Source organism: Myxocyprinus asiaticus, chromosome 25, assembly GCF_019703515.2.
Source record: "Myxocyprinus asiaticus isolate MX2 ecotype Aquarium Trade chromosome 25, UBuf_Myxa_2, whole genome shotgun sequence".
NCBI classification, from domain to species: Eukaryota; Metazoa; Chordata; class Actinopteri; order Cypriniformes; family Catostomidae; genus Myxocyprinus; species Myxocyprinus asiaticus.
The window spans coordinates 938,633-961,095 of record NC_059368.1 but is presented as its reverse complement, the minus strand read 5'-3'; the positions used below and the strand labels follow the sequence as shown (position 1 = coordinate 961,095).

Genomic DNA, 22,463 nt, shown 5'->3' with positions numbered 1-22,463 from the left:
TCAATGTGCTGTCAATGAAAACACCTCAAACCTATATATATATATATATATATATATATATATATATATATATATATAATTATCAGTTTCTCTGGATTTACTATTTATAGATATGTGTTTGAGTAAAATGAACATTTTTGTTTTATTCTATAAAGTACTGACAACATTTCACTCAAATCCCAAATAAAAATATTGTCATTTAGAGCATTTATTTGCAGAAAATGACAACTGGTCAAAATAACACAAAAGATGCCGTGTTTTCAGACCTCGAATAATGCAAAGAAAATAAGTTCATATTAATTTTTAAACAACAAAAACATATTTTTATTTGGGAGAAATATTATCAGTACTTTATAGAATAAAACTAAAATGTCAATTTTACTCAAACTCCAGAGAAACTGATAATTTTGCAGTGGTCTCTTAATTTTTTACAGAGCTGTATATATATATATATATATATATATATATATACACACTACAGTAATCAAATTTCCATCAATTGAATTGTGTAAACTTTAACTAAATTAAATTAATGAACTGGAAACTACGATTTTACTTTGTTAAAGACTGTTAACAAAGTGTTTAAAAAGTGTGCATTTACTTATTTACATATTAACACAAACAACACAAATAGAAATGTTCATTTCAGCTGTGTTAATGCCAACGGCATAAATCTTGCCAAAGGTGTGTATTTAGGGGGGAATTTTGATATCTGAACCTCAGTTCCTATAATACATCTATAATACACTGTGTACACAAAATAGTTACACTCAGGACCTTCAGGACAAAAATGTCCCCATTGAAACCCATTAAAACTGCAATATTTGATCCCAGTGCCATTAAAGCATAAAATCATGAATTCTATGATATTAAGCTTTCATTCTGGAGCCCTGGCTTCAAAATTTACATTTGTATATTTTCCACCAGATGGCGCCATTTTTCTCATGTTTAGCCTATGGAGCAAATACATGCTTTTCCCCTATTTTCTGTATTATAGAGCACTGCAGGACAATTGAATAAATGATGCAGCTAAAATTGTGTGTGTGTGTGTGTTGGTATGGATGTCAGAATGTGTTTTGTATGTGTGTATTGGGAAATTTGTGTGTGTTTGTGTGTAAAAAAAACTATGTAAACCAACTGGCATTTAAAGGGTTAAAATCTTGCAATGAATGAATCTTTGGTAGTTATGATCAGGAATGATGTTGGTTAAAACAACTAACTAATTGAAAGTGGAAAATAATATTAATATATAATATTTTTATGCCAGTTTTTTGACGCAGACATTTTTGTCCTCTAAGCTCATGAGTGAGTTGTTTTTTTTATTTTTTTATCTGACACTGCACAAAAAATAATAATGCATAAAAATCAATGTTATTGCTAATCATTGACATATCCCAGACTGTGATAATTAAACAATCAAACAAAAAAATCCCCTTAGCATTTAGTATATGGAAAATAATAATTTGTTTGTGTTTTATTCCCCATAAAAAACAACAGTGCCATTATATAAATAAGCTGGCATTTAAAGGGTAAAAATCCTGAAAATGAATATTTGGTTGTTATGATCAGGACTGATGTTGGTTAAAAAAAAATGAACTCATTGAAAGTGGAAAATATTATTAATATATAATATTATTATGGCAGTTTTTTGACGCAGACATTTTTGTCCTCTAAGGACCTCTGAGTAACTTTTTTTAATTGACGCACAAGGGTTAATAATACAATATATTCTATATGTATACAAAGCACTACAATATTGTTAAAATAATTTATTAAATGTAAAACCAACTGTTTGAAACAATTTCTCCATCAATATTAAGAATAGTTTTCCAACCCATGGCCATTGAAATATACCACTGTATTAATTCCATCCAGTTGAACAACTATTTTTAGCTTCTTTATGAAATTTTCTCCATCAGATTATGAGACAGTATTGTACAGTGACGTAATGCTGAAAGGAAATCCAGGACACGTCACTGAGCCCGAATCAGAGGGGTGCGCGAATCCCAGAACTTTATGAATGAAAACACGCTCAATCTGAATCTCTCACGGTTGCCAGTTATGAACTTTTATCGGAATAAACCTGACAAAAATAAAAAAATCAATAAGCTGCTTCACGCGAGAAAACGCTTTTAAAGACAGTTCCGTCTGTTTAATTCCGCAACCCCCCGCTCCGCATATGGTTCATTCCACTCCGCCGTGAGCTGTTTGTTCATCCGCCGCTCGTTTCTGGACTTCATGAACGAATTCGGTCCGAATTTTCACGCGTAACGACCCACGGAAGAGCCATGCGCTCAATGCGACGCGTCTGCAGAGATTCACGCGTGTTTTCCGTGTAAATCAGTCGCTTTCCATCTGTTTGAGTTACTTACTCGGTTCTGAAAGGCTTGATCCGAGTGTGTAAGACCGAAAGCGGACCAGAGTGACGGTGCGTCCGGTCCCATGTTGCAGCCGAACCAGGACGAACATGCCCGCTCAAAAGATCCGGTGAAATACGGCGAACTGGTGATTCTCGGGTGAGTGCTGCATATTTACTACAGCACACAACTGTGAGCTTTGATTGTTCTGGAATCTCAGATTCTTAAAATGGTTAATCAGTGAATTGATCATTTAAAGGAACAGTTCACCCCTAAAATGAGCCTCAGTCACCATTCACTTTCATTGTGTGGAAAAGATGAGTGGTGACTGAGGCTACATCCCCATAAATCTGGATACATTTGAAAACGGTGTTTTGGAAAAGCTCTACATCCAAACTGACCTGATAGCTGACTACTACCCCTGGAGTCGCGAGTTCGAATCCAGGGCGTGCTGAGTGACTCCAGTCAGGTCTCCTAAGCAACCAAATTGGCCCGGTTGCTAGGGAGGGTAGAGTCACATGGGGTAACCTCCTCGTGGTCACTATAATGTGGTTCTCGTTGTCGGTGGGGTGTGTGGTGTGTTGTGCGTGGATGCTGCGGAGAATAGCATGAAGCCTCCACATGCGCTATGTCTCCGTTGTAACGCGCTCAACAAGTCACGTGATAAGATGCGCGGTTTGACGGTCTCAGACGCGGAGGCAACTGAGATTCGTCCTCCGCCACCCGGATTGAGGCGAGTCACTACACCACCATGAGGACTTAGAGCGCATTGGGAATTGGGCATTCCAAATTGGGGAGAAAAAAAAAATCTCCTGAAAAGCATGGTCCTATAGTTCATTTCCATATACGGTCTGCGACGCAATTTTCCTTGTGTTCTGCAGCTGGTCAGCAATTCTGGGTAATTAAATAAAGGTTGTACAAACTAACATTTATCTTCGAAGGTGCAGGTTCATGTACTCTTCGGCGAAATTCAGCAGGCGAAATACAGTCATCTCAACAAGAATCTGCACAATCGTCTTCCAGTGGAGAAGAATTTCCCCCCGCGGATTTCATGTGGAGCTAACAGACGAATTCACCGCGTTGACCAGTACGAAGTTGCTCAGTTTGGCGGTGATCTCTGTGTTTAGCGGCGTTTTTTTTTCAACTTCAACTCTCTCAGAGTATAAAGTGCAGCATGAAAAAGAGGCTGGTTGACAGTTCTCATTTTTTGTTGGTTTTACACGTCTTTTTCGCCGGCGGAATTTCTTAGTGCAAAGGTAACGCTATGTTTCCGCTGGTGCGGATAAACTCCGCTCAAAGCCACGCAAGATGCTTTGGGGTGTGTTTGCAAACTGAAGGTGGAATATACGCCGCCTCAAAGATGTTACCACAATTGGTTCACTTAACTATATTTTTGTTTATCCACTTGCAGCATAGCAACAAAAAAACACACAAACTGCATTTAAAATATAACTTCACGTTTTGCATTCGTCATTTGCATAAAGCAGAGGAATTTGAACTTTTTCAAGATTATGATTAAAGAACATATTTCAAATCAGCAATAAAATCTGACAATACTGGAATCATAAATTGTAATTATTTACCTCGGATTACGCTAAAAAACGCAATTTTGTATAGTTATTGCGCTTGCGCGTTCTCGAGTTGATTGACAGGTGATGTCCATATCTAAAAGCTGATTGGCTCTTTTACCTGTAAGGCGGGACTTCCTTTCTACATTCATTGACCGTTGGGCGCTCAGAGCTCCTTGGTTGGGCTTTCTAATTTCTCCTTTTCATTTTAATACAAGTGGCCCATCTCTGCTAAATAGTCTCTGATTGCAGGCACTACAACGGCGCTAAAACACGGGCCGCTATCTTAATTGTTTTGGGTTGAATAGGTCACCTGACAACAAATATGTCATCGTTTTCGAATATCTCAGTTTTTCTTTTCCACAGTATAACACAAAGACTGCATTTTCAAATTTATCCGCTTGGGAGAGCGTTTTCGAAAAGCTTCAGTTTTTCACTGGACAAAAATGTCGTCTCAGTGTTGACGGAAGGCCGAAACGTAACAAAATTAATGTGTTTTCAAATTAAAACGTATTAGTGTGGACATGGCCTGAGGTTTCAAGAAGTCCGTTTGCAGACTCTAAACTATGCATCTACTTTTGTGTTCCACAAAAGAAAGTCATATGGGTTTGGAACGACATGAGGGTGAGTAAATGATGAACTATCCCTTTAAGGGAGTGAACAGCATCAATAAAGTGATCAATAGATAAGGGTTTTTAATGACCAGCACTGTGGCCAATGGCCAGTATATATATATATATATATATATATAAGTTAATAATAGCTCCACAGTGGCAAATATCAGCCGATATATCGGTCTGTCACTATTTTTTATTTTATTTAATTTTTCCCAATTCCCACTACTTAGTAGGCCCTCTTGGTGGCGCAGTTACTCGCCTCAATCCGGGTGGCGGAGGACAAGTCTTAGTTGCCTCTGCTTCTCAGACCATCAATCCACACATCTTATCACGTGACTCGTTGAGCGCGTTACCGTGGAGACATAGTGCATGTGGAGGCTTCACACTATTCTCCGCGGCATCCGCGCACAACTCACCACGTGTCCCACTGAGAGCGAGAACCACATTATAGTGACCATGAGGAGGTTACCCCATGTGACTCTACCCTCCCTAGCAACCGGGCCAATTTGGTTGCTAAGGAGACCTGGCTGGAGTCACTCAGCACGCCCTGGATTCAAACTCACGACTCCAGGTGTGCTAGTCAGCGTCAATACTCGCTGAGATACCCAGGCCCCCTTGGTCTGTCACTATTAATACAGCTGCATTAGATCAGCACAGCTATGAGCGTGTGATATAATCCCACTCAGGAAATTAAAGCATTAAATGTTTTCACCCACATGAGTCACAAAGTGCAGAAATCTATTTTAATATCCACACCTTACAGGAGATGCGAGAGAGCCCACAGGAAGAGTAAACCATGCTGGGTTGAGAGCTTAAGTGCTTGTCTCGTGTAGTCACCCGTTTGATAATCAGTCACAAGTCTGGTCCACACTGAAATTTGTGTCACATGCACTGTGCGCGAAATATAGCGGCTCATGGAATGCCGAAGTGTACTTTGGCCTTCCAGCTAGGGTATGTTTCGTGCCGTTACATCTCACGCCCAGTCGAGCACTTCAGCCCTTTAAAGTATACTCTTTTGACTGCAAACCCATACGAATGCGCATTGCGACTGCTTCGTGATACGCTTTAGTACAATCAAGAGCAGGCTCATGCACAGACGACACAAACAGATGTGGAACAACAGCATGTTTATAAAAACTACGTGGACAGTCTGCGCATACTGTGCTGATGGCGAAATTTGCGTCACGCACACTATGCGTGAGACATTCACATTTTTTACATTTACATTTATGCACTTTTATCCAAAGCGACTTACAGTGCATTCAAGGTGTACTTTATATCAGTTTGTGTGTTCCCTGAGAATCAAACCCATGATTTTGCTAGTTGCTAGCGCCATGCTCTACCAGTTGGGCTACAGGAACATCCGTAGCGGTACGTGGAAAGTTGGAGTATACTTTGGCCCTAAATGGTGTTAATGCTTCCAGGATGCATTGCTCTCTGTGTGTTGGTTTCACACTTGTGAGCAGCGGCCATGTGTGCTGATCTCAGCGGCTATGTGCTAATTACACAATGTATTTCTCTACTTCAGAACGCGAAGGCAAACTCGAGTGACTTTGTAATGTCATAATGGCCTACTTTCTGTTGTCTGAATGATGGATTTTTTTGTGGAACTTTTAAAAATTATGTTATTCTTTGCTCTTGTTTTCATAATACCCCTTGAGAACTGTTTGAAGCATATCTAGCCCACAGAGTTTACAAACCCATTATTTATTACAAGGATTTTTTCTCTCTCGGTCTGGCAGTCTCTTTGCAATAACATTATTGGTGTTAGCTAGAGCGGGCATCACTATTACTAAACTATAAATCCTATAACTAAGGGTTATTGATTTTGTTTTGTTTTTTTTGGGGGGGGATTTTTCCCCTTTTTCTCCCAATTTGGAATGCCCAATTTCCAATGCGCTCTAAGTCCTCGTGGTCGCATAATGATTCGCTTCAGTCCGGGTGGCGGAGGACGAATCCCAGCTGCCTCCGCGTCTGAGACAGTCAACCCGCGCATCTTATCACATGGCTTGTTGAGCACGTTGTCACGGAGACATAGCGCGTGTGGAGGCTTCACGCCATCCATCGCAGCAACCATGCTCAATTTACCATGCGCCCCACCGAGAACGAACCACATTATAGCGACCACGAGGAGGTTACCCCATGTGACTCTACCCTCCCTAGCAACCGGGCCAATTTGGTTGCTTAGGAGACCTGGCTGGAGTCGAACTAGCGAACTCCAGGGGTGGTAGCCAGCGTATTTTACCACTGAGCTACCCAGGCCCCCTCAAGGGTTAGTGAGTTGAGTTTGAGCAAACCCCTAAACCGAAGTATTAAACTTTAGCGCCTTATCTGCACCGTTTATTTGCTACATCGTCATGGCGACAAAGTTGTAAAATTGGATGTATCTTTCAACAGATGTGGTTAGTAAGTGTATCACAGTAAAATCATGTTAACACATATATTGTTTATGTCTTGTGTCTATACTTTTGAAACAGTGAGTATTTTAATGTTTACAGATTATTGACCCCATTGACTTCCATTGTAAGTGTCTCACTGGAACAGATTTTTATTCATTTATTTTTTTTAATAAAGGAGGAGCGAGTTGAATAATTTTTGTGGTAATCACATTGTAAACATTATGCCACAAATGCTTAACTTGTATTGAACCTGCAACATTCCTTTAAAGTGGAGTCGGAAATATCGTAATTACGAATTTGTTTGCACATGATTGACCAGGTTAAGTCATATTTACAATTGGGAAACTCGAAATTGTACGCGATACCCGAGTTCTGACATTGGAAGGGGTGTGTCGACATGAAAGATTATGAAACGCAATGCTTTTGCGATATTATTTCAATAATATATATTTATTGTCAACTAATGTAAACCTAATGACTCGCCCTTCACGGTTTGTTTTATGCAAATTAGACATTTGCTACATACCATGCATTAATAATTCATCTATGTCATGTGAAAGTGCTGCAGGTGTGTTCAGTTGTGCTTATTCACAAGTACAAAGCTTTTGCTGTCATTTATTGGGTATTTGTTTTAATTTGGCTTCTTCCGTATTTTGTTTCCCACTTAAATGCGTGACATGTTGTATGACGAATGCCCAACATATGAGCTTCCCAAGTGCACTTGGAAATCAGAAAGTAGCAACCATCCAGAACATCCTAGCAACCACTTGCATTCTCTTTAAAGAATGTGGTGCATTGCTTTTGTGGCATCACAAAAACACAAATATTGCTTATTTAGCAGCACATCACCTCAATGGAAGGTTAGCATGAGAATATATGGAGCGTAAGCTATTTGAATATTTCTGTGTGTGTGTGTGCGTGCATGCACGAAGGTGAAAACACTCTGCTGTGACCTGTCTCAGTGTGCAATGCTGAAATGGCACTTTGAGCGCTGTAGACACAGTCAATGCTCTTGCAGCACTTGAGTTCTACTGTGCAGAGAGGATTTCACAGGCTGTGAGCGTTCAGGAGGATGCATTTAATGCATTGTGCTTAACTGCAAAATCTCCCCTGCAAATATGCAAATGCACATTGAGACCCCCACCTGTTCATATGCCCCAAAAACTCTGTGATTTATAAATAAATCAGTGGAGGGCTTCAGTATTACCCACTCAGAGCGCAGCTGCGTCCTCTCGCTCTGGAAATACAAAGTTTGAATGAATGCAGCTGCAGTTCTCTCGCCGTGTCTTAGCTGTGTTGTTACTAATAGCTGCAGTGTGAACAAAAGAGTCTTTCTCCAGCCGCTGCAGACTTCTGGCTACACACGCTGGACGCCGCATACTGAAGTACTGTGTAACACGCTTGCAGATCAGAGTGTGCAAAACACCGGTGTCTCCTGGACTTAGTATGGGTGTCACATGCATGCGATTTCCTCATAATATCCTGAAATCTCTCGAGTAAACCACTTCCACATTCTCTTAGGTTTTCAGAATGTTTCTATAATGTCTTCACTGGCTTTCAGTGTTTCTGGAACATGATAGTGTCTGTGCCCAGGTAGGAATTTGGTCAAGAAATAGATATGTAAGCTGTTCCGACAGGGCTCATCTATGTACGACAACTGCAAGCCCAAAAAAATAAATTCTGACATAATTTATTATGTTCTTCCAAACCTGTATGACATAATTTCTTCTGTGCATCACAAAAGCAGATGTTTATCAAAATGTGCATGCTGCTCTTTTTCATACAGTGAAAGCATACAGTGACCAGGGGCTGTTAAGCTCTAAAAGCGACAAAAAATTAACCATAAAACTAGTTAATGTGACTCATGCGCTATCTCTCAAATCTTATAGTCAGAAATAGCTTTGTGTGAGGAACAGACCAAAATTTAAGTCTTTATTCACTGATAATGAGTGCCGCAGCTTCTAAGCCTTGTGAAGGGGAAGATTATCAGTGACTAACGACTTAAATTTCAGTCATTGTTGTGTGTTTGTTGCACAAAGCTATTGTATGACTTTAAATGACTTGGAATGAAACAAGTTGTATGAGGGTCATTGACAAACAAGGTTGTCTGAGGTGATACAAATAAAAACCCTTTAAAAATCTGGTTGAAAATATATACGTGTCAATGTAATCTTTGAGTTCATGTTGGTTTCACACGTTTTTGAAAAACATAACATTTTTCTACCAAAAAACTGACTTGTATAACCATTGTGTAAAAGGTATTAAAATACTTTCCTTGCACCTTGAATACGAGTGTTTACAACTTAATCATTAATTTCAAACACGTTTTTAGATATATTTTTCAAGGTGGAAATTGGGAAATATATGTAATTTGCCAAATTATGCAAAAAATAAATAAAATAGTGAGAGTTTGAAAAATGTTTTAACAAGACTTTACTTTCTAGAAGCCACAATGCTACAAGTGGTCGAATTTGAATAAACACCCATAAATATAACCTTTATTTTTTTTCATTGAACATCCAGAAAATTAACTATACTGTTATATACAGTTGTGCTCAAAAGTTTGCATACCCTTGGAGAATTGGTAATATATGTACCATTTTTAAAGAAAACATGAGTGAGCAGGCAAAACACATTTCTTTTATTTCTTACGGGATTCATATTCAACTGTAGGTTATAACAGAATGGCACAATCATAAAACAAAACATGACAACCAAGAAACAAATGAAATGACCCCTGTTCAAAAGTCTGCATACCCTTAGTTCTTAATACTGTGTATTGCCCCCTTTAGCATCAATGACAGCGTGCAGTCTTTTGTAATAGTTGTCTATGAGGCCCCAAATTCTTGCAGGTGGTATAGCTGCCCATTCGTCTTGGCAAAATGCCTCCAGGTCATGCAAAGTCTTTGGTCGTCTTGCATAAACCGCACATTTGAGATCTCCCCAGAGTGGCTCGATGATATTAAGGTCAGGAGACTGTGATGGCCACTCCAGAACCTTCACCTTTTTCTGCTGTAACCACTGGAGGGTCAACTTGGCCTTGTGCTTAGGGTCATTGTCATGCTGGAAAGTCCAAGAGCATCCCATGCGCAGCTTTCGTGCAGAAGAATGCAAATTGTCTGCCAGTATTTTCTGATAACATGCTGCATTCACCTTGCCATTAATTTAAACAAGATTCCCCGTGCCTTTAGAGCTCACACACCCCCCAAAACATCAGTGAGCCACCACCATGCTTCACAGTGGGGATGGTATTCTTTTCACTATAGGCCTTGTTGACCCCTCTCCAAACATAGCGCTTACGGTTGTGACCATAAAGCTCTATTTTGGTCTCGTCACTTCAAATTACAGTGTGCCAGAAGCTGTGAGGCGTGTCAAGGTGTTGTCGGGCATATTGTAACCGGGCTTTTTTGTGGCATTGGCGCAGTAAAGGCTTCTTTCTGGCAACTCGACCATGCAGCTCATTTTTGTTCAAGTATGGTCGTATTGTGCTCCTTGAAACAACCACACCGTCTTTTTCCAGAGCAGCCTGTATTTCTCCTGAGGTTACCTGTGGGTTTTTCTTTGTATCCCGAACAATTCTTCTGGCAGTTGTGGCTGAAATATTTCTTGGTCTACCTGACCTTGGCTTGGTATCAAGAGATTCCTGAATTTTCCACTTCTTAAAAAGTGATTGAACAGTACTGACTGGCATTTTCAAGGCTTTGGATATCTTTTTATATCCTTTTCCATCTTTATAAAGTTCCATTACCTTGTTACGCAGGTCTTTTGACAGTTCTTTTCTGCTCCCCATGGCTCAGTATCTAGCCTGCTCAGTGCATCCACGTGAGAGCTAACAAACTCATTGACTATTTATACACAGACACTAATTGCAATTTAAAAAGCCACAGGTGTGGGAAATTAACCTTTATTTTCCATTTAAACCTGTGTGTGTCACCTTGTGTGTCTGTAACAAGGCCAAACATTCAAGGGTGTGTAAACTTTTGATCAGGGCCATTTGGGTGATTTCTGTTATCATTATGATGTAAAAAGGAGCCAAACAACTATGTGATAATAAATGGCTTCATATGATCACTATCCTTAAATAAATGATCAGTCGTATTTTCAAAATCAATGCCAAAATGTGCATGACCTTTTTCTAAGAGCTACTTGGACATTTAGTCTCAGTGTAAATGCATCGCTCTCTTCTGCTCTTTCCCAGGTATAATGGCTCCCTGCCAGGCGGAGACCGCGGTCGGAAGAGGAGCCGTTTTGCTCTTTACAGGAGGGCAAAAGCAAACGGTGTCAAGCCGAGCACTGTGCACATCCTCAGCAACCCACACGACAGCAAGGTGTGTGTTTTATCAGAGTATCACAGGTGCATTCAATGGCAGAAATGAAAGGAAATGCCTCGACTAGCATCGTTTAAGATCTTGAGGCCTTTCAGCATTATAAATGGTTACGTTGTGGTGTTGTAAATAACCTACATGACCTTTTGTTTCAGGCGGTGAACAGCAGGGGTCAGCACAGCATCTCCTTCACCCTCTCCAGGAATCAGACAGTGGTGGTGGAATACTGCCATGACAATGACACCGACATGTTCCAAGTGAGTCTGTAGAGGCATTGTCACTTTTAAATTGAGATGCAAGATTCAAGAATTCAACATGAAATTAAAACTGATCGCATTTACTTTCTCAAAACGTTTTTCTGGTTTTATTGTGCATGGTCAATGCACGTTATTCCAAAGTGAAAATAAAATGTCTTTTGTGACTTTCACGAAAATGTGACTTGTTCGCCTCTGAAACGACTTTGCATTTTGGCTGACTTCACGTACGCCGAATTGCTGTTTATGGCATTTAACTTTAATGTAATCAAGGTTGTGGCAATAATACAGTGCAACAGTGGCCAGTCACTTTTTCAGCCGTCTTGCTTCCAGAAGTATTTTTCCTATTCATTTTTATTCATAGGGATTTCATAAGATCCTTAATAAAAGAGTTGTAAGCCATGAACCGAAACAACCAGCTCTGAGGTGAATCACAACATTACATACTTTGATTTGAAGCAACAAAGTATATGAAAATCGAACAAAAATACAATTGTACAAGACTGTGTACTTAACGTCTTTAATGAGGTTATAAACTGCAATCACATGAAGCATTGCAAATAATGTAATTTAATTAAAAATGATAGAAAAAGATAAAACTATTGATTTGAAGTTGTTGTTTGGAAGCATAGAAGCAATACATTTGAATTTCATTGCAAAATATTCAGATATATACAAATATACTGTATAATTAGTTTGGAAGTGTAGGAAGAGCAACTCGATCGCTGCAGAGCTCTTTTGGCGGGCTTTGTTTACCGTGATTCTCTGATTCCATTTAAAGGGTTCATGACATACTCTATTTTTGTATTTTTATTTTAATATCTTCCCTGAGGTCAGCTTATAATGTTGGTAAAGCTTTTTTTTTTTTTTTTTTTTTTTTTTGCGCACCAAAACAGTCGTAATTTAATAATATATAATAATTTTCCACCCTGTCTCTGACCCTCTGTCTGAAACGCTCGGTTTTAAGCGCTCTGGCCCTTTAAGACTTCAATGTAAATGCCCACTGCTACAATTGGCTCACATCGTGCAGCAAAATTTCTCCCAATTTGGAATGCCCAATTCCCACTACTTATTAGGTCCTCGTGGTGGTGCGGTTACTCGCCTCAATCCGGGTGGTGGAGGACAAGTCTCAGTTGCCTCCGCTTCTGAGACCGTCAATCCGCGCATCTTATCACGTGACTCATTGTGCATGACACCGCGGAGACTCACAGCATGTGCAGGCTCATGCTACTCTCCACGATCCACGCACAACTTACCACACGCCCCATTGAGAGCGAGAACCACTAATCACGACCATGAGGAGTTTACCCCATGTGACTCTACCCTCCCTAGCAACCGGGTCAATTTGGTTGCTTAGGAGACCTGGCTGGAGTCACTCAGCACACCCTGGATTCGAACTCACGACTCGAGGGGTGATAGTCAGCGTCAATACTCGCTGAGATACCCAGACCCCCCATAGTGTTTTAACTGCTCCATCTTTCAATAACAGTTCCTTTGCAAAGCTTAAATCATATTGTGACTGGTTCAAATACAGTGCACGCTGAAGTGTTCTGAATACGCAATCGTAAAACAATCCATGGTGATGTCAGATGCTTCAACCGGCTTTAACAGGCCAAAGCAGAGACACTGGTCTTCACATCCCACATCAACTCCATGTGTTTCTCCCAGTCAGTGGCTGCAGCAGAATGATTAGGGCAGTGGTGGCTCAGCGGTTGAGGCTCTGGGTTTGGGGGTTCAAGATGCCACTGTTGGGCCCTTGGGCAAGGCCCTTGACCCTATCTACTCCAGGGGCTCCATATCATGGCTGACCCTCCGCTCTGACCCCGTCTTAGCTGGGATATGTGAAAAAAAACCAAGAATTTCACTGTATATGTGCAAATGTATGCGTGACAAAAATAAAGGCTGCTTCTTCATGAGACACATTTTTAGAAGTTGCACTTGTGCCTAAAACACGCTGCACATTGCCGGAAACACATAAAAACAAAGACGTCCATCTAGTACATGTTCACGAAAGACCAACAATTTAAAAAACACACATGGGTGAAAAACCATCCAGGACGGTTCAACAGAATGAAACAGAATGGAGGTCTCCTTTTTAGATTTATAGCTTGACATTGCATCTTTTAAATAAGATGTGAGATGAATGATAACGGTCAAAGCCGTTCATCTAGTGTAGAAAAGCATTTCATTCCAGATAGGCACATGAAGCTGTCCTGTGTAAGTTTACAGGTTTCACATAAGGTCCCTGAAGTGCTTAAAGTGCTTGAATTTAGCTCTTAAAAATGTAAGTACTGGAATACCTGGAAAATCGCCTTATTTTGTTGAAAAGTGGTTGAGATTAAAACAGACCATTTCTTCCGTGTAATGTGTGTCCATCAAAAACGAGATCCACTTGCATTGAATAATGTGTCTTTTAACATCCTTTCATTGAGGGTCTGGGTATCTCAGCAAGTAAAGACGCTGACTACCACACATGGAGTTGCGAATCCAGGGCGTGCTGAGTGACTCCAGCCAGGTCTCCTAAGCAACCAAATTGGCCCAGTTGCTAGGGAGGGTAGAGTCACATGGGGTAACCTCCTCGTAGTCGCTATAATGTGGTTCTCGCTCTCGGTGGGGTGCGTGGTGAGTTGTGCGCGTGGATGCCGCGGAGAATAGCGTGAAGCCTCCACACATGCTACGTCGCCACGGTTACGCACTCAACAAGCCACATGATAAGATGCGCAGATTGACAGTCTCGGACGTGGAGGCAACTGAGATTCGTCCTCCGCTACTCTGATTGAGGCAAGTCACTACACCACCACGAGGACTTAGAGCGCATTGGGAATTGGGTACTCCAAAAAGGGGTGAAAAAAAAAACGTCCTTTCAGATAAAATGGTAAAAGTAAATTATCAATTTTGATCATAAATGGCAGGATGCACTAAAAAAAATAAATGAACATGAGTCTGCGAGATGCGCGTTAAACACTTAAAGTGACAGTACCATTATAGCACTGGTTATACAAATGAATGTAAACTTAAATGTTGTTACTTGTAAATTGTACACATTATTTCAAACACTGACAGCTCATATCATTATTATATAAACACTTTCAAGAAATAATATTAATTGATAGAAAGTAGAATTTATATATTTTATAAAGTTAAAATGTGATAATAATAATCAAGACAAACAAATTATTAAAAAAATAAAGAAGCGTTACCATTGTGATACGTGTTGGTGCTGTGGAGGGTGAACTTGACTTCAGTTTCCACGTCCCGTTCCAAAATAATACGGCTTGTTCCAAGACTTAAATCCTTTATCTTCTGCAGATCGGCCGCTCCACAGAGAGTCCCATTGACTTTGTGGTGACTGACACACCCGGAGGTTCAAAGGAGAGTGAGGACTCCTCATCCGCCCCGAGCACCATCTCTCGCTTCGCCTGCAGGGTGGTGTGTGACCGGAACCCTCCTTACACTGCCCGTATCTATGCTGCTGGATTTGACTCTTCCAAAAACATCTTCCTGGGGGTTGGTATTTATTCTGGAATATTGGAGAATAGTGTTTCTTCAGCATGTGAATTATGTTCTAATAGAGCCGTGTAATATCTGCTTAGTTCTTCAGATTTTGGTTAGACGGGATGGTCAGCTATTTGTTCAACAACCAACTAGTCATTGTTATATATATATAATTATTATAATTTTTTTAATATGACGTAGCTGATCTTTTTAACCCCTATGTTGTGTTCCTATCATTTTGACCTGATTTTTTTTTTTTTTTTTTTTTTTTTTTTTTACTTAATCCAATTAGATTAAAATTAATTGACTTAGTTCACATATGGTATCTGAAAACACACACACACACACAAAAAAAAAAAAACTTTGATACACTTGACCGGCTATTGGAAATGAATGGATTAGACTACAAAATACAGAAATATTTAGTGTTCAGGAGCATCCCAATCCTTTAAATCAGCACATGTGGATGTGTGTTTGCACACACAAGTCCTCAGACATGTACACACACACACAATGTGACAATACACTTTTGTGCATTGTCTTTCCATGTACACTCTTTGAGAAATATTTCAAGATCTGTTTATCATATTATGTTGTGTTTGGGCTCGTTTGAATCGAGATAGTCTGCTGTAAGTTACGATATGTCATTGTCTATGTTATACGTATGTTTCAGGGAGTAATAAGGAAAAACATGACAAAAAGCATTTATTGTATTTGTATTTATTTATGTGCCTCCCACTGACCCGGTTTAAGCTCAGTTTAAAGAATCATTCAAACAATAAAAAAAATATATATATATATATATATATTTAAATATGTTCAAGAAAGGAGTACAAAACCTGTCATAATTACTAAAAAGAAGTTGATAAAAAGATCTAATGCAATATCTTGTGATAATATATGCAATATGAGAGCTTTATAAACCATCTTATTGGGCCGGTCATTTTTGACCGGGAACACAAAATGAACAACACAAGGGTTAAATTAATTTAAAGATGCAACTTCTCAGACAGAGTTTTGGTATGCTGACAGCCCAACAGGTGCTTTCTGTGTGCCGCTACGTCTCGGCGCATAGTGTGCGTGACGCGAATGTTGTCATTAGCACAGTACGCACGGACTCCGCCAGTGTTGTTATTGTTTTTGAAAACAACAAAGTGAAAACTTTTTCGTCAATTGAAATAAAAATAAAAACTGAGATGATTGGAAAAAAACCTGAAACTGAACAAAAAAACATTATTTTTATTTAACTAAAATAAAATACAAATGACCTCGAATTAATTTTTGTTTTAAATACACAGTATATAATTACATTTGAAAATGCTACTAGATAGAAGTAACACAAGACTGCCCCGAAATACTGTATATAATGAAGTTAAACATTTTTCAGTGATACCAGTGACCTTTGGCAGGATTAAAATACCTAAAACATGGAACATGTTCAGGGTCGTGGTCAAAAAAAATTATTCCCAATTCCCAAAGTCCTCGTGGTGGCGTAGTGACTAGCCTCAATCCGGGTGGCGGAGGGCGAATCTCAGCTGCCTCCACGTCTGAGACCGTCAATCCGCGCATCTTATCACGTGACTCGTTGAGTGCGTTACCGCGGAGATGTAGCGCGTGTGGAGGCTTCACGCTATTCTTCGCGGCATCCACGCACAACTCACCACGCGCCCCACCGAGAGCGAGAACCACATTATAGCGACCACGAGGAGGTTACCCCATGTGACTCTACCCTCCCTAGCAACCGGGCCAATTTGGTTGCTTAGGAGACCTGGCTGGAGTCACTCAGCACGCCCTGGATTCGAACTCGTGAACTCCAGGTGTGATAGAAAAAAAATATATTTAAAAGGATGAGTACTCAACAGTGCACGAGATGCAGTGACATTACACAAACCATAAAAACAAACCATACCCTTTCCTAGTCATCCTCTTTAAAGCCGACACTGCATCTTGCTTCACGTCATAAGCACTGATAAGCATCATGAGCGTGTTTTTTTTGTTGTTTTTTTTTTAGGTGTCAAGTTACAAATGGTTAAACTTCTGTTCTGTTCTGTTGTGCTCTGTCCAGCTGTTTATGAATGCATTAACGCATCCTATGTGAACGCACCCCGTAAGAACTCATCTAAACAGTGTGTTGTTAACATGAACTTAAATCAGGCTCGTTATACAGGCTTCCTTAAGACAGACTAGTTGATTTTGAAAATATCTAATTTCGCACATCTCCCATATAGGAAAAGGCAACTAAATGGAAGAATCCAGATGGTCACATGGATGGACTCACAACCAATGGGGTGCTGGTGATGCATCCTCAGGGTTTTCCAGAAGAACCGAAGCAGGGACTGTGGAGAGAGATCTCAGTGTGCGGTGATGTCTACACTCTCAGAGAAACCAGATCCGGTCCTATCAGAGGACAACTGGTAAATACAATATCTAACATCTTTACATTTAACATCTGTACCACTTGAAACATCCAGATGTTGCCATAGCCTTGTCCATGGCCTTCTATTAAGCAGAAAGTCTTCTTAATGTGATTTCAGCTTGTGGCAGTAATGGCTTTTTAAATTATGGGTATTTCGTTAAGTGAAAGGGCTGCGTGATCAACTCAAGCAGCCTGTGTGATTTTCTGGAGCTTATTAGTTCCTGTTTATTTTCAATGTTTTATATTCAGTGTTTGCGCAATTATTGTTAGGCCACTGTTTGGGTAGTTTACTCTCGTTACTAAAGATATGGGGAACCAAACAATGCAGACTTGAACTCCACAAGTGCCGGGTGATGAACTGCCTCCATTGAGCAAGACACTGGGGATTTTTGATAACTTTCAAAAATTAGTTTTTCAAAAAAATTCATTGAAATCATCGGGTTGTTCTCTGCATTTGACATCAAAGCGTAAACAGTCATGTGCACAACACTTGCGCACATTGGATAAACTGGTTTGCACTGGTCGTACAAGATTCGATTGAATTCTCAGTGTTAATTAATTAGCATAAGAATCTTTACAACAGTCTTTTAATTAACGTCACCATAGAACGGCGGCACGGTACGTTACAGGGACCATCTCCCTTGAGCAATAAAGGCTAAAGTATGCTTTGGTTTACCGCGTGCCGCTACATTATGTCAAGTCTGCTCAGAGTGTCTGTGTGCAGCCCAGTGTTTGTAACCATGTGCGTCATTTGTGCATGCATCACAAAGCCATCGTAGTGCGACCGTACGGGCTCACGCTAGAACACTCGTGGCATGTGGAAAAATGATGCGTCAACTAGCCTTCAGGGGTTAAAGGGACAATTCACCCAAAAATGACAATTCTCTCATCATTTACTCACCCTCATGCCATCCCAGATGTGACTTTCTTTCATCTGCTGAACACAAATGAAGATTTTTAGAAGAATATTTCAGCTCTGTAGGTCCATACAATGCAAGTGAATGGTGACCAGGACTTTGAAGCTGATCCAGTTGGTTTTTGTTGAGGATTGACCAAAATGTAACTCCTTTTCACTATAAATTTTGACAGAAGTCTCCTTGGCGGTCATGATTGGATCGCTTCAGAAGACATTGATTAAACCACTGGAGTCGTATGGATTACCTTTATGCTGACTTCAAAGTTTAGGCCACCATTCACTTGCATTGTATGGACCTACAGGGCTGAGATATTCTTTTAAAAATCTTCATTTGTGTTCTGCAGAAGAATAAAAGTCTGAAACACCTGGGATGGCATGCACTATCCCTTTAAGTGTCTTACAGATGAGCACAATTGCTCAAGATTACCATAAATTATGAAGAACATCAGAGCATTGTTTTCCATACAACGAAAGCAAATGGGAACTAAAATCTCCAGAAGGTATAAAAAAAATAACCATAAAAGTAGTCCATATGACTTGCATGCTATATTCCAAGTCTTCTGAAGTTATACAGAAAAGACTGAAAATTAGTTTCCTAAAAATCTTGCCCTCTGCTGTAACTTTCGGATCTTATTTGCGCTGATTTTGAGGGAAAATCTGCGGAGGGGATTTAAACACAGTAAAATGTAGCTGAGAATGTAGAACCTTCGAACCGGTGAGTAAAAGAGGCTGAAATTCTGCAAAGTTTTCTGTGGTGTTATGCGTGTGTAGCACGTGTCCATCTGGTCCTGGTGATGCCGAACACCATTCATTTTTTTAATGTTTCGTAACTAAACACAAGTTTGAATTTGCACATACACAAATGAAATCCTTGTTGAGTTACAGGTTCAGTCCCCATGGAGTAACCAGGAGTTAAGTACCAAGCTCATGGGTACAACTGTGATTGCCTTGCAGGTTTCAACCTGCAATCTTTTACTTACTAGTCCAACTCTGTAACCGCTAGGCGACAACAGCCCTTGCAGGCAGATAGTAGTTAACGGTTCTTCTGTCCTCACAGGCCCAAGGCGAGAGCAGCGCGCTTCAGGACGGCTCCCTCGTGGACCTCTGTGGTGCCACTCTCTTGTGGCGCACTGCTGAAGGTTTGCTCAAAGCGCCGACTCTGCGACACCTAGACGCCCTGCGTCTGGAGCTGAACGCTGCTCGGCCGCAGTGTCCCGTGGGTCTGAGCACGCTGGCCTTCCCCAGCCTTCCCCGAAGCCACAGTCTGGAGGAACGTCAACCCTGGGCGTACCTCGCCTGCGGCCACGTCCATGGCCGGCACGACTGGGGCCAGCGGCCGGAGCGCCACCGCGAGCGAGAGGAGGGGGAGTGCGGAGGCACCGGGGGACGTCGAGAGTGCCCTCTCTGTCGGACGGTTGGGCCTTATGTTCCCCTGTGGTTGGGGTGCGAGCCGGCCTTCTACGTGGACGCAGGCGCCCCCACTCACGCCTTTGTGCCCTGTGGCCACGTGTGCTCGGAGAAGACGGCCAGGTATTGGGCGGAGACTCCGCTGCCTCACGGGACCCACGCCTTCCGACCCACATGCCCCTTCTGCTCGGCCCCGCTGTCAGGCAGCCATGGGTACACGCGGCTCATCTTCCAGGGTCCAATCGATTGATGAGGTGGCCAAAGGAGGGGGAGGATGGGGGTCTGGAGTTTCTCTAGGGGCTGTATTGCTAACAGTGACACCTACACTGACGTTATCATTATCTCCATCACTAAAATACTTGTGCACAATTAGCTCACGTTGGTGAATTATGCTGCCTTCAAGTCATGTTGAACTGCTCGTATTTATGAGATGAGCACACCTGAAAGCCACCACGTCATAATTCCAGTCCAGACTTTGAGTTGTGGGCGTGTCAAAGAATCATGACAATAAGTTATTGCAAAATTTAGTGCAATTTGTGTACTGAAAGAATAATGATTAGGGCTGGGTACAAATATTGATTGTCCAATTAATCTCAATCTTCCTTTGAAAGATCCTGGTATTGATTCTTAAAATCCCAAGATCGAACTTTTACTTTAAAGTTTACTTAACTGTTAATTAAGTTGCAATTGAACTGCATAGTTTGGGCCACGGTTAATTTTTTTAACTAATATTTTCGTAATGTACGAACACAAGTAAGAAGGTTCCCTGTATAATTTACAGCATAAACTGAGATTTTTTTTAAATGAAAATATAGTTATAATGCAAAAAGTTATAAAACAATGTACATTATAACTAAAATATACCCAGATGAATCCAAATCTAATACAATTTTATCAAAATCAGAATTTAAGTGCTTGTGAAGCGTAATCGAAACCTTTATCGATATCTACCCAGCCATAATTGCGATTGAACGTGCAAGAACATATGACTCATTTAATCAGTTTATGAGGTGACATGCTTGTGTGACTAAACTAAATTTTCCATCATTCTCTGTTGTAGCATGAAAATGATAAGACTCAAAGCAAACTACACCACTCGTGTGTCCTTTGCGCTTCATTTTGTTGCACTAGAGATTAAAAAAAAAACTGTTTATGTCGGGAAGTGAAAAAGAGAGAAGAATATGAAATTCCTAACACATTCGATTTATTCTGACCAAAATCACTTACGAATGCGCACATCACGTCATAATTACAATATCAGAACTCCAAAGGACTTGAAGGCAGCATTAGTTTTTTTAACAAAGCCTTACCTTTTTTCTTAAAGGGATAGTTCATCCAAAAATGAAAATTCTCTCATTTACTCACCCTCATGCCATCCCAGATGTGTATGACTTTCTTTCTTCTGCAGAACACAAATGAAGATCTGTAGGTCCATACAATGCAAGTGAATGGACTTTGAAGCTCAAAAAGCACATAAAGGCAGCATAAAAGTAATCAATAGGACTCCAGTGGTTTAATCCATGTCTTCAGAAGCGATATGAGTGATGTGAGGGTGAGAAACATCAATATTTAAGTCTGTTTTTACCATAAATGTTCCTTCCTGCCCAGTAGGTGGCGATATGCATGGAGAATGCGAATCACCAAAAACAAAAAGAATGTAAAGGTGAAAGTGAAAGTGGAGATTTATGGTAAAAATATAAAACTGTTTCTCACCCACATCTATCATATCGCTTCTGAAGACATGGATTAATCCACTGGAGTCTTATGGATTACTTTTACGCTGTGTTTATGTGCATTTTGGAGCTTAAAAAGTTTGGCACCCATTCACTTGCATTGTATGGACCTACAGAGCTGAAATATTCTTCTAAAAATCTTAATTTGTGTTCAGAAGAACGTAAGTCATACACATCTGGGATGGCATGAGGGTGAGTAAATGATGAGGGAATTTTCATTTTTGGGTGAACTATCCTTTTAAAGGTGCCATATGTAATATTTTTACTGTACTAAATCATGAAATGACCATAATATGTCATTAGAGAATTAGGAAACATGCTACGTTGAAATACTGGCTTCTCTGATAACAATGCTACAGCCAGTATATTCTACTTTGAAGTTTCCATTCCAGGCCGGAATTTCTGTTTATGTTTTGGCCTGTGTGATCCCGCCCACTGCCCACTGACCAATAGTATTTCGACACCGCCGGGTTGCCAGATTTGAACAAGTTTGCAGGCAAACCACACTGTGTCCTGCAGCCACGGAAGCCAGCAAACGAACTGGATCAGAGATAACGATTCCACCCGACCTAAAAAGCCTCGCCATCCATGACCAGAGGCATAGTAAAACAAGGATAAATATTGGAGATGCCTTTGGAACATGGAGACAGCTTAAAGCCCAGATATCCTTTCAAACGGATGCTGAGTTGGTTAATTTGCATGTCAACATTCTGGCAACCAGCATGAGTTTCGAGTCTGGGGCGGGGCAACTCTCCAATATTTTGAATTTGGACTGCAGTACCCATTTCAAACGCTTGCTGTCAATCTTACATATTGCACCTTTAAGTCCAAAAGATATGCATATAGTAGTAGTCATGACAACTAAATGACCATGGCATCTTGCATTGAAATTTTTGATGAGATTGCAGGATATTTGGGTTGAAATTCTGTAATGGGAAAACCACCATGAAGTGGCGAAATTAGAGTAAAGTCCCAG

General features: G+C 40.5%; 1 protein-coding gene across 1 annotated transcript; it reads left to right on the top strand.

Moving 5' to 3' along the window:
* Positions 1-2,029: 2,029 nt before the first annotated feature.
* LOC127416326 (E3 ubiquitin-protein ligase pellino homolog 2-like) lies at positions 2,030-21,129 on the top strand. The gene is made up of 6 exons (XM_051655626.1): positions 2,030-2,516; positions 11,140-11,269; positions 11,422-11,523; positions 14,830-15,027; positions 17,244-17,429; positions 19,405-21,129. The coding sequence occupies exons 1-6, from the start codon at positions 2,443-2,445 to the stop codon at positions 20,002-20,004; spliced, it is 1,290 nt and encodes a 429-aa protein (XP_051511586.1). The 5' UTR covers positions 2,030-2,442; the 3' UTR covers positions 20,005-21,129.
* Positions 21,130-22,463: the final 1,334 nt, after the last annotated feature.

Excerpts from the sequence above, each read along its gene's own strand:
- LOC127416326 (XM_051655626.1), top strand. The coding sequence starts at position 2,443 with ATGTTGCAGCCGAACCAGGACGAACATGCCCGCTCAAAAGATCCGGTG. Across the intron at positions 15,028-17,243 it reads CCAAAAACATCTTCCTGGGG|GAAAAGGCAACTAAATGGAA; the intron begins GTTGGTATTTAT and ends TCTCCCATATAG. Across the intron at positions 17,430-19,404 it reads GTCCTATCAGAGGACAACTG|GCCCAAGGCGAGAGCAGCGC; the intron begins GTAAATACAATA and ends CTGTCCTCACAG.